We start from the raw sequence: 11,688 nt of genomic DNA on the forward strand, positions 1-11,688 counted from the left end.
GAAGCCCGTCCCGTGAGGGAAGACGTCCTTCAGCTTCACCACCTGACGGGACGGCAGAGTCTCAGCACAGCGTGCGCGCACACACACACACACACACACACACACACACACACACACACACACACACACACACACACACACACACACACACACACACACACACACACACACACCGGTGAGGCCGGCTGACGTGACGCAGACCACCGACACCCAACCATCTGATTATTATGATTATTAGAATCATCTGATTATTATCTCTTTCAAAAACAAACTTTACAAGAAACTTTACAAGAAAACGACCCAAAAATTAGAGAGAGAAAAAATTAAAGTCAAAAACAAAAGCAAACAAGGAAATGACCTAAAATAACCAAAGCAAAAGGCCTGAAAAATAAAATAATACATCAAATTCAAACTAAACCAAAAAAAAAAAAAAGAAAATGATCAGAAAATTAGCTAAAAAAGAGAATATTTTTTTCCTGTAACAGAATTGTAAATATATAATTATCATAACTGTAAATATAGTTTTCTGGACATTTTCCCTTTTTTTTTTTGATAACTTTGTAATAATTTCTCTCTGTTTTTCAAACTTTTTCAGGTCATTTTTTTCTTGTGACGTTTTGCTCGTTTGTTGCTGATTTTCAGGTCATTTCTTGCTGCTTTTTCTTCATGTTTGAAAAAGGAATCAGCTCAGTTTGATCAAACAGCTGATCAGCAGCCACCATCAGCTTCAGAGCCACAGACAGCACCGCCTTCATCATCATCATCATCATCATCACCATTATTATTAATCTGTGAATGAAGGAGCCTCACGTCTTCAGTGTGTGTGTGTGTGTGTGTGTGTGTGTGTGTGTGTGTGTGTGTTGTCACACTCACATGCTGGTTGTCCTCGATCTCCTGCAGGGCCTTGATCTCCCTCAGCGCCTGGTTGGGAATGCCGTCCTCCAGCCGCCGCAGAGCCACTTTCTTCAGAGCCACCGTCTCCCCGGTCTGACACCGTGTGTGTGTGTGTGTGTGTGTGTGTGTGTGTGTGTGTGTGTGTGTGAGTGTGTGTGTGTGTGTGTGCAGGATTACATGACAATATTACTTGATCATGCTGGGATAAAACACCAGAGTATGATCTACATCATCAGTCTGTGTCTGTGTATCCTGATTCAGTCTCACACTGTCCTCATTTCAATTCATCTAATCTAATCTAATCTAATCTAATCTAAAGTAATCTAATGTAGCCTAATCTCACAGTGTCTCTTTGAAAACAGAAAACTGTGCAGCTGATCTCACCTCCATGTGTTTGGCTTTGAACACGATGCCATGAGCTCCCTCCCCGATCCGGCCCAGAATGCTGTACTGCTCCATACCTGCAACACCTGTCGGCCAATCACAGCACAGAGCACAGGTCAGTTGTCTCTCTCTCTCCCTCTCTCTCTCTCTCTCTCTCTCTCTCACACACACACACACACACACACACACAAGCATGAGTGCGGAGGTGAACACTGAGAACTGACGGCTGTGAGATTTACATGCTGACGAGGCGACAAAATTAAAAATCAATAGTGCAGATTATTGTTGGATTAATGCACACGTTTACATAACGCACTTTTAAAACACATTTCTATTATGCATATGCATATTTTAAAATGTCTTACTTTCCTTTTCTATTTCTTAAAAATGCACTTAAGCTTAGATATATTTTTACGCAACTGCCACTGACCCAGTTTCCCCTCGGGGATCAATAAAATATTTCTGGTTGTGAACATATCGTGCACGAGTTTGGTCTCCTCCTCTGACCCTGATGCTCTTTAGCACAGAACAACCTCTGAGCCAAAACATAACACACATACTGAGGAGGGAGAGAATACTTCAACATGAATCAGTACTGAGCAGTGCCGTAAAGACAAACTACAAACTGCTGCTCCAGTACAAGTAGAAGTACTGATCCTCTGCTGGTATGTGACTGCAGTAGAAGTAGAAGTACTGTTCCTCTGCTGGTATGTGACTGCAGTAGAAGTAGAAGTACTGTTCCTCTGCTGGTATGTGACTGCAGTAGAAGTAGAAGTACTGTTCCTCTGCTGGTGTGTGACTGCAGTAGAAGTAGAAGTAGTGCAGTAAAAATCTAGTCTACATGGTTCTCATCATCCACACTTATTCCACATTTTTCACCAGTTGAGTCTAAACGGTCCTCGCTGCAGTTTTTAATGGCGCAGCTTTTATCGTGAAATTTGGAAAATGACAAAAAGCAGAAGCAGGTTCCTCCTCCTCTTTGCTGACAGAGCTTTTATTGTGAAAGGCTGCTCATGTGTTCTGGTTTATACGCAGTGAAGACCAAACAGAAACAGTCAGTCAAATGACTGACTGAAAACACACAGAAGCTGCTCGGCGGCAGTAACATGACGACACGTTTTAGAAAACATGTTCTAACTTTCTGCTCTGACAGCTCACCTGGACAGGTAGATTACTCTGGAACAGATCCCATCCACATCAGATGGAGGCCGCCGGGACAGACTCTGCGGCTCCTCTGACTGGCGTTGCCTTGGTAACCCGCTAGCTAACACGGCTAACCCGTCGCGCTCCGCAGAAACAGGCCGTCCGAACGGCGGCAGCAGCTGCAGCGGAGCCTCCCGTGGAGCCTCCTGCGGGGCCTCCTGCGGATCCTCCCGTGGAGCCTCCTGCGGGGCCTCCTGTGGATCCTCCTGCGGATCCTCCCGTGGATCCTCCCGTGGATCTGCTGTTAAACCGCAGGAAACCCGTTTAACTAGATGTTAGCCGAGCGCCGCTAACCGGCCGTCAGCGAGCCGCCATGTTTGTTTACAGTGACGTCAGCGGAGCACGCGGCACGGAGAGGACAGAAGCGGCACGCCGGTGAAACGTCATCACGTTTTCTAAACACGGTGACGCTCATGTTGACTTCAAGCTCAGTTTGATTTTAATTCTGTCTGCTAAAGTCTCGAGGCTCACGGCTTCACTGTAATAAAACTGTAAATATCTACTGTGACATCTTCAAAGGGGAATCATTTTATAATGTTTTTTTTTGTTTGTTTGTTTGTTTTTTTAATATGAATGGACTCAGTTTATTGTCATTATTCTGTTTTTTCTTTTCTTTTTTTTAATCCCTTAGTTTTTCTTTTCCTCCACGGGAGGCGGAGCGTCAGGAGCCTCCTCTCTGCTCTCCCTGCCTCGGCGGCTCAGCGAGCTGGCTTTTATTTTTGACGTAAACAAAAGCTTTTATTTTGAAACCGGAACTTCTGTTCAGTAACCGTGCGGACCGGAAGTTCCTCCACTCTGTGGGGACTGAGAGGCAGCGAGGGAACCGGAGAACGAGCCGGAGAACAAGCCGGAGAACAAACCGAAGAACAAGCCGGAGAACAAACCGGAGAACAAAAAGGTTCAGGACTCGGTTTCCTGCGAGCTTCAGCCGGAAACCGTCGCCTCCGAACCGGAAGTGGTCGCTCGGAGTGGAGCAGTAAAGATGGCGGCTCCGGCTGACGGGGTGCAGGAGAAGGTTCTGCAGTATGAGACCTTCATCAGCGACGTGCTGAGGACAGACCTGCAGTGAGTGACACCGCGCAGAACACCCGAGGCTCCTGAGCTTCTGGAGGTTCTTTTAGTTTTAAACGTCCTGCAGCTTGTGGAGGTTCTGGGGCTTCTGTTGCTTGTCTAAGTTCTTCAGATTCTGTTGCTTCTGTAGGTTCTTTAGGTTCTGTGGCCTCTGTAGGGGGAACCAGGTGAACATGCAGTATTGAGCTTCATGCAGGTGGCGTAGTGCAGGGTTCCTGGGGGTTTCCGGGGTTCTCATGCTGGGAACCCTCCTGTGGAGCTGCAGTGTGTCACGATGTGGTGGAACAGGCTGAAGGCCACTCGGTTCTCATAGGAACAGAACCTGCAGAACCCTTTACTCCATCATGACCCAAACAGAGTCTGTCGCTCCGTCCCTCGTGTCCTCGGCTGTTCCTCTCCCTCATCTGTTCCTGTCTAAGCTGGTGTATTGATGGCTGGTGTATTGATGGCTGGTGTATTGATGGTTGGTGTATTGATGGCTGGTGTATTGATGGCTGGTGTATTGATGGCTGGTGTATTGATGGCTGGTGTATTGATGGCTGGTGTATTGATGGCTGGTGGATTGATGACTGGTGTATTGATCGCTGTGGTGGGTTGTGTCTGCTCTGTGTTTGTTTACATGTGAAACTGATTCACATTCAGTTTGAGCAAATCATTCAGAATGTGCTTCAGCATCACGTGTAGTGAGTCCACACAGACCGCATGACCGACAGCACTGCGCTTTATATCTGATACCTGTGTGTGTGTGTGTGTGTGTGTGTGTGTGTGTGTGTGTGTGAGTGTGAGCTGAAACCAGGAACCAATGAACAGCATTTAGTGAATGTTTTAATGCTGCTGATTATTGGCTGGTGTGTGTGTGTGTGTGTGTGTGTGTGTGTGTGTGTGTGTGTGTGTGTGTGTATGTGTGTGTGTGTGTTTTAACTTTGCAAAGACAGAATAAAATGAACTCTGACTGTGTGTGTGTGTGTGTGTGTCACCAGGAGAGTGTTGGAGCAGAGAGATGGAGTTTATGAGAAAATCGCCCAGTATCTCCAGCTAAAAAACACCATCGAGTGCCTGCAGGTACACACACACACACACACACACACACACACACACACACACAAATCGCGCACTTCGATTGGTCAAACACACACAGGTTGTGTCCTGAGTACCCAGGGTGCACTGAGTGTCCTCAGACAGTCACAGCCATAGATTGATTTATTGATTGATAGATAGATGCACTGATGAGCAGCATCCACTCCATCTGTTTAGCAGTGCCTGAGCAACCATCATGATTACCATAGCAACTGCCTAGCAACACCCTAGCAACCCTCCACACTACCAAAATGACTGCTTAGCAACACCGTAGCAACCATCAGGAACACCATAGCAACCACCTAGTAAGGCCCTACTAACCACCAAGAGAACAGCATGACAGCTGCCTAGCAACACCCTAGCAACCATCAGGAACACCATAGCAACCACAGCAGTTGCCTAGCAATGCTCTAGGAACCATCCCAACCACAGCAACTGCCTTGCAGCCACCACACAACCACATACAACACCATAACAACCACTCCACACAACATGGCAACCCCCATTTAGCAACCACTGACCGCCATGGCAACCCCTGTTTAGCAACCACTGAACACCATGGCAACCCCTGTTTAGCAACCACTGAACGCCATGGCAACCTGTTAGCATCCAGCTACAAACCAAACGCACCACCAGCTACTTTCAGCAGAGCAAACAGCACGCGGCCGCTCTGCTGCTCTCACACACACATTTAAAGTTTTATTCAGAGCCTCAGATTAATGATAACGTGTGTGTGTGTGTGTGTGTGTGTGTGTGTGTGTGTGTCTGCAGCAGTCTGGATCCCAGCAGCTGAAGACTGAAGTGGATCTGGGTTGTAACTTCCACGTCCAGGCTCATGTGTAAGCTGCTGCTGCTCACACACACACGATGAGATCTAATCAATCGATTAATGGTTTTAGTGATCGATCAATAATGATGACACTGAGATGCTCAGACTGACTTCCTGTCCTCCCCTCATGTCTTTATCAGACTAATCCTCTGGGTGTTTTTTGGCTGCTGGTCAGACTGAGGACGACATTTGATCACAGACTTTAGTTTTATTTTTAGACGCTAATCAACATTAACCCTTTGAAACCAGGACTGACATCACCTTGTTGTGCTGAAATGCTTGTTAAAGACAAACCTTCAACCTTCAAACCTTTTCAACCTTCTTAAGTAAAGGTTGATTTAAAAAAAAAAAAAAAAAAAAAACCCTGCTGGGTGTCAGTGTCAGACGGACTGAGCCGATCAAACGGCGCTCTCAGTCTGTGGTTCTGATGAGGAGTGGCGTGTCTTGCAGGGAGGATGCGTCCAGGATCTTTGTGGCGGTGGGTTACGGGTTCTTCGTGGAGATGACACACGACGAGGCTCTGCGCTTCATCGACAAGAAGACCAGGCAGCTCACCGCGTAAATCTCATTTTAATATTCATATCCAACACACAGAGAAACAGGCTTGACTGCTGCAGGGACAGGCAGCCGCCAGCAGGGGGCAGGCCAGCACCAGCAGCTGTCAGGACAGGCTCTCATGTCAGAACATACATAACATACAGATTTATTAAAGAACAGGCAGAAACATGTTCCTTTCCAGTCTGGTTCTATTAAAATCCTGTCAGTTTTACTTCCTGTGTGTATTTTAGTGAGCTCAGTCAAAACGTCAAGTCCCCATGAAACGACGTCACATGACCTCTACTTCTTGTCAAACAGTGACATCATCCTGCTCTAGTGGCTGGAAATTAAAATTTCAACCAATAAAACCTTCACAAATCTTTAAATATCCTCTGTCATCCACCTGACCCTTCAAAATAAAAGTGTGTTTCTCCCCTTGATCCCAAACTTCCTGTTTCAACAGGAAGCACATCAGGTCAAGACAGTAAGAGTCCATTTCATGGGGTCCATAAAAAATACACACAAAACCAACAACAATACCAAGACAGAGTGGCTGAAAAAGCTCCCAGCTCCAAAACTTCCTGTTTAAACAGGAAACGCATCACATCACAGAAGCACTTTTCCTCTTCATGTTGTGTCCTGGCAGGTTAGCTTGCAGCTAGCTGGATCATGTGTGAATAGCCAATGCTAACATGTTGCACACTAACTGTGGGGGTGTGTGTGTGTGTGTGCGTGTTTGTGTGTGTGTGTGTGTGTGTGTGTGTGTGTGCGTGTTTCAGCTTCACAGAGCTGTTGACCAAAGACTCGGCCAAGATTAAAGCCAACATCCGCATGGTGCTGGAGGTCAGTGGCATCTCACTTATTTCAATATTTATACACACACACCTATATGTATGTATATGTACACACACTCAGTGTCACTTCATCAGCTCCATCTGTATAATTTAATCTAATCCAGTCCAGCTGTTGTGCCGTAAAGTTTCCTCTCCTGCCGCCTGTAATGCTCAGCTTGTCTTGTTGTCACGGTAAGAGCCCACTCACACTGGCAAGTTTGATCCGCGCCCAAGCACGATTGCCCTTAAAATCCGGATTCTTTGACCAGTGTGATCGCTCCGTATCGTGCTTGAATACAGTACACTTCCCCCGCTCTGGCACGGTTGGAAGGGGTGTGCTTCTGCACGGTACGGGCGCGTACATGAGCACATGCACGTTCACGCACGCAGTGCGCGGACGTAAATCATGCAACTTTCCTCCTGCCTCTGCAAAACTGTTTAATGTGCGCGGCTTGATTACCGGCGAATGGCCGCGTTGCGCAATCAATAATCAACCATGTTGTCTGTGTTGTTGTCCGTTGTGCTGCTGCAACCGCGTATAAACAAAAGTCGGTTTATAATGAAAGTACAGCAGTCTGTGTGCGGAGATCCGGCAGACCTGGTGCTGGCCGGCACCGCGTCGGCACCGGCCGGCACTGGCCGCGGCACCGCGCGGTGTGCGGCCACCCGGTCACCCGGTCTGCCGGATCTGACAGGTGCCGCTCCGGCTGTCAGTTGGACCTTTCTGAAGAAGGAGGAAGTTACCTCCGAAACTGTCGAGGTAAATAAACATCCCATGTCTGATTAAAAGGAACAAAAACGTCTTTTAGTTAAAAGGAAGACATGATGTATTTGAACTACATTGATTTATAATGACGTCGGGCCATGCCTGTTGTTGTCGTATTTCAACGTGATGACGCGCACACCGGGGGCAATCGTGCTTGGGCGCGTTTGGGAAAAAGGTAATGTGAGTGCAGGCCAGCCGGGGACTGGGGAGGGGGGATTTTGGCTTTAGCACGATACGGGCTCAAACTTGCCAATGTGAGTGGGCCCTAACAGAGGTGTTCATTCACTTCTGTGTTTGGCATTGAGCTCATAGTTAGTGCTGCACTTTACTGACAGCTGTTTCCACTATTCTGTCCCCCCTCACTGTATATAAAAAGGGAGGACAAAAAACTAGAAACCCCTCTCAGTATAATGCAGTCCAGTAGCAGACCTCTGCAAACTACAACCTCAGTAATAAACACAGAATTAAAGAGACACATTCTGCACAATGTCAGCACAAAGTGAACATTATACACTTTGATAAGAGGCAGAGTTTATGGCAGAGCTGCTGAGCTGAACTGGTCAGACTGGACTGATTTTGGGAGGGGGATAATTTTTTGACAATTTTATGGTAGTTGTGATTAACAATAATAACAATTAGTTATTTATCATTAGTAAGTTATTTCTAGTAATTTGTACATTTTTTTAAAAAAAATTTCCAGACATTTAAAAAAAAAAAAAAATTTACTCGTTTTTTGTAGATTTTCTGGTCACCAAAAATGTTTTGGTGGTGTTTTTGTTGCTCTGAAGTGTCACAGGTATGGAGGCCCACACAGGTCAAATTCTGGATATTGATCAGAGGAGGCGGAGCGGCTGGAAACTGTCGTTCACGTCAAAAAATGCAAAAAAGGAGTAAAAAATAAGACCCAATAAGAGTTTTGCATCATAGATCTTTTATCGTCTGATGATGTGTCACTCTGCTTCAGTCACTTCACCATGTTCATCAGACTCAGTCAGGATTGTGTCTCTGTAGCGGGGATGGATTTTGAGGAATCTGATTGGCTGCTGTCTTCGTCTCCTCCTCTGCAGGGTCTGCGGGAGCTGCAGGGGCTGAGCGACGAGCCGGACAGCAGAGGAAGAGATGTTTTGTAGTCCTCCAGGTGTTGGAGTCTGCAGGAGCCGGACAGGAGCCGGCGAGGTCGAGCTGGACCGGCAGCGTCTCCGTTTGACTGAGCTCTGTCCTGCAGTGCGAGCTGAATGTGAGGGACGTTTTCTGGATAATTATGTTTTTTTGTGTTGGAAAAGAAGCTGAGGAGCCACTGTGTGTTTGATCGACAGACAAACTCCAGACCGAGTGATTCCTCTTCATCAAGTCCAGCTGCAGAGAGGATAAAACAGGAAGTGACTTATCCAAACTAAGAGCATGTGTCAGACTCTGAGAAATTCAGTCGTATAAACATTTTTGACTGGTTTCTCTCTCTCTGTGTGTGTGTGTGTGTGTGTGTGTGTGTGTGTGTGTGTGTGTGTGTGTGTGTGTGTGTGTGTGTGAGGTTGAAGATGTTTTCTATGTGGTGTTGTGAGGCGTTTAGGTTCTGTTTGATCGTCAAATCTCAAAAAACAAAGAACCAATAAAAATAAACTGTTTCTGATAAGTAGTGACTCTTCATTTGTCGTTTAGACCGTCCTGCTGCCAGACTGATGAAGATGATGAGGATGAGGATGAGGATGATGATGATGGTGTTTTGGCAGTCTGGGCTGCTTGCCATCATGTCCCTGCTGGGTTTGAATCACTGACCTTTAATAAACACTGATATAAATCAGTTGTCACAGTAATAAATCAAACAGCTGTGTAACTCTTCCTGTCACGGCGGGTGAAGCTCATCCGCCTTTATTATAACACACAATCTGCAACAAATAAGGAATAAACTTCAGTCATCAGGTGTCGAGATGTCAGCCAGCAGGGAGGCTAGAGCAGAGTAGAACAGAGTAGAATGGAATAGAATAGAAAGCCTTTACTGTCATTGGACAAACTGACATTAGGAGAGCTCCTCTGATTGGTGCAGATTAATGATAACAGACAACAAGCACACAGACCAGAAAGAACAAACTCAAACTCAAACAGAACGCAGGTTCCTTCTGGTTCCTGCTCCTCTCATTCCCACTAGTGTCTGCCGGTTCCATCCTCCCTGATGATTCCAACTGGTTTCTACTGGTTCTAACTGGTTCTTACTGGGTCCTTCTTTCCTGATGGCTCCAACTGGTTCTTACTAGTTCCTCTGGTTCTTGATGGTTCCCCTGATTCCAACTAGTTTCTGCTGGTTACTTCTTTCCTCACTGGTTTGAACTGGTTTCTACTGGTTCTCCCTGATTCTAACTGATTCTTACTGGATCCTCCAGTTCCTACTGGCTTTTACTGGTTCCTACTGGCTCTTTTTGGTTCCTCTGGTTCTAATGAACAGATGAAGGCTGTTTAAAGGGGAACAGACAGATTCTGAGAAACTGTTGCGATATTAGAGATAATAATTGATCAGTTTTCTCCCATGATCGATCCTCGTCGTGGATCAGCAGTGTTTACGCTGCTGGTTCTGCTTCTGGTTCTGTGTTCAGGAAGCGTCTGGAAGCTGAATCTTTGTGTGATGAATAAAAATGAAAAGCTCGACGTGGTTCTGTCTTTTTCCCTGCTGCTGTAACGACCCGCTCTCCTCCCGGGCTGCTCTGTCGCCACGGATGCGGTTGTCATGGAAACTGGATGCTGAATAGAGCTAGTGGCGTAAAGAAGCTGAGAGATGGCTCTTAAAATAGCCTCCCATCAGGAGCACGCATGCACACACACACACACACACACACACACACACACACACACACACACACACACACTGCCTTAGTCAGTTTGGTTGCTCATTTGACTGTGAGAAACCGTCTTTGGCTCCGAGCGGACTGATATTCTCAGATATCCATCAGTGTGATTGATTATTGGTCATACAGGCTGATCAGGCCATGTGGTTGCAGGTTTGATTCCCGCTGTCCGCTCTCTGCTCTCCATGGGAATGAATGAATGGCCTCGTCCACCTAGTACATTCTGGGATGGGATAGGATCCAGGACACCTCTGGGGGGTCTGTGTCCTGTCCCAGCATGGGATGTGTGTGTGTGTGTGTGTGTGTGTGTGTGTGTGTGTGTGTGTTGCTCAGCCTTGAGGAAAACACAGAGGGAGCAGGAGCATCATCTTTCAGTGACGTCATCAGCCCTGCCACAACAGTCCCGCCAAAACAAAACAAAACAAAAAACAAACAAAAAACAAAAAGACAACAGGCGGTCACACAGCACACTGCCGGAAGCAAGGCGGCTCTACCTTCACAATAAAAGCGCAAACTCTCACTCTCTCACCTGGAGAAGTGTGGCTGTAAAAGCCCACTGGAGGGAAGTGAAGCTCCTGTTTATCGGAAAGAGCTGCTCTACGTGCAGGAATTTTGCAAAGGATTGTGGGAAGGCGTCGTCTGTTCCTCTGGTAGTTTTTTCAGCTCAGCAGAGAGAAGATGAGTCTGATATAAATCAGCACCGCAGCGATCCAGCATCAGGCTGCTGTTTTTAATTAAGGACAACTTTGCTCATTCTGTCTTTAATTTACGTTAATCGGTTTCCTGTTGGTTATCACGGCTGTCAGTCAACTGTTATGATTACCCAATCATGTTATGTACACCTAACAGCTGGTACACACCCACTCCAATAACTTTTAACCCCGACCACAGGAAAACTCATGCAATTTGTCCAAAGTAAAAAAATTAAGTAAAAGTGCCTGAGGAGAATGTTTTCTGAATGTGCTCTCAGGAATTTACCTTCAACATCTTACCAAGCCTAAAAACTCATGCAGGTGTCACTGAACACAGCAACAGAAACCGTATGAAAACACAGAGGGTCCCTCCACGCTCCGGGCATCTCTGGCTCACCTTTAGTCTCTGTGACTGTTAGGAAATGAAGGGTTAACATGGTGTTTACCTTTTAGCCTCAGTTGGCTTCATTTCACATGAACATCACAGTTCGATAGGACCTTCAGCATATAATGCACCAAGCGCTAGATGCAGACTAACCCCCCAGTCCACTGGAGACTTTTCAAACAA

General features: G+C 46.4%; 2 protein-coding genes across 5 annotated transcripts in view; one reads left to right on the top strand and one right to left on the bottom strand.

Annotated features, from left to right (window-relative positions):
* Nucleotides 1-2,800, bottom strand: part of cdk20 (cyclin dependent kinase 20) — a 5,473-nt gene extending 2,673 nt beyond the window's left edge. Inside the window, exons 1-4 of one of the 2 annotated variants that reach the window (XM_030055418.1) lie at nucleotides 2,437-2,800; nucleotides 1,279-1,364; nucleotides 874-987; nucleotides 1-42 (exon numbers count right to left, since the gene is read on the bottom strand). The exon at nucleotides 1-42 is cut by the window's left edge and continues 147 nt beyond it. In XM_030055418.1, coding sequence (XP_029911278.1) covers nucleotides 1-42; nucleotides 874-987; nucleotides 1,279-1,353 — 231 coding nt within the window. In that variant the 5' untranslated portion in view covers nucleotides 1,354-1,364; nucleotides 2,437-2,800. Of the gene's footprint in view, nucleotides 43-873; nucleotides 988-1,278; nucleotides 1,368-2,436 lie in introns of both variants that reach the window. The other variant, XM_030055419.1, reaches the window with a different exon arrangement.
* A 396-nt stretch (nucleotides 2,801-3,196) lies between these two features.
* Nucleotides 3,197-9,224, top strand: uxt (ubiquitously-expressed, prefoldin-like chaperone). 3 transcript variants are annotated; one of them, XM_030055431.1, is made up of 7 exons: nucleotides 3,222-3,392; nucleotides 3,426-3,546; nucleotides 4,533-4,614; nucleotides 5,401-5,468; nucleotides 5,909-6,016; nucleotides 6,775-6,838; nucleotides 8,662-9,224. In XM_030055431.1, the coding sequence occupies exons 2-7, from the start codon at nucleotides 3,464-3,466 to the stop codon at nucleotides 8,722-8,724; spliced, it is 468 nt and encodes a 155-aa protein (XP_029911291.1). In that variant the 5' UTR covers nucleotides 3,222-3,392; nucleotides 3,426-3,463; the 3' UTR covers nucleotides 8,725-9,224. The 3 variants fall into 3 exon arrangements, with proteins under 3 accessions (XP_029911292.1, XP_029911291.1, XP_029911290.1); XM_030055432.1 differs by having other exon boundaries at nucleotides 3,197-3,546; nucleotides 5,404-5,468; XM_030055430.1 differs by having other exon boundaries at nucleotides 3,222-3,546.
* Nucleotides 9,225-11,688: the final 2,464 nt, after the last annotated feature.

Source organism: Myripristis murdjan, chromosome 7 (genome assembly GCF_902150065.1).
Source record: "Myripristis murdjan chromosome 7, fMyrMur1.1, whole genome shotgun sequence".
NCBI classification, from domain to species: Eukaryota; Metazoa; Chordata; class Actinopteri; order Holocentriformes; family Holocentridae; genus Myripristis; species Myripristis murdjan.

What these genes read in the sequence shown, in the direction of transcription:
- uxt (XM_030055430.1), top strand. Translation starts at nt 3,464, where the DNA reads ATGGCGGCTCCGGCTGACGGGGTGCAGGAGAAGGTTCTGCAGTATGAG. An exon ending in GTGCTGAGGACAGACCTGCA is followed by an intron (nt 3,547 to 4,532) that starts GTGAGTGACACC and finishes GTGTGTCACCAG; the next exon opens with GAGAGTGTTGGAGCAGAGAG. An exon ending in TTCCACGTCCAGGCTCATGT is followed by an intron (nt 5,469 to 5,908) that starts GTAAGCTGCTGC and finishes CGTGTCTTGCAG; the next exon opens with GGAGGATGCGTCCAGGATCT.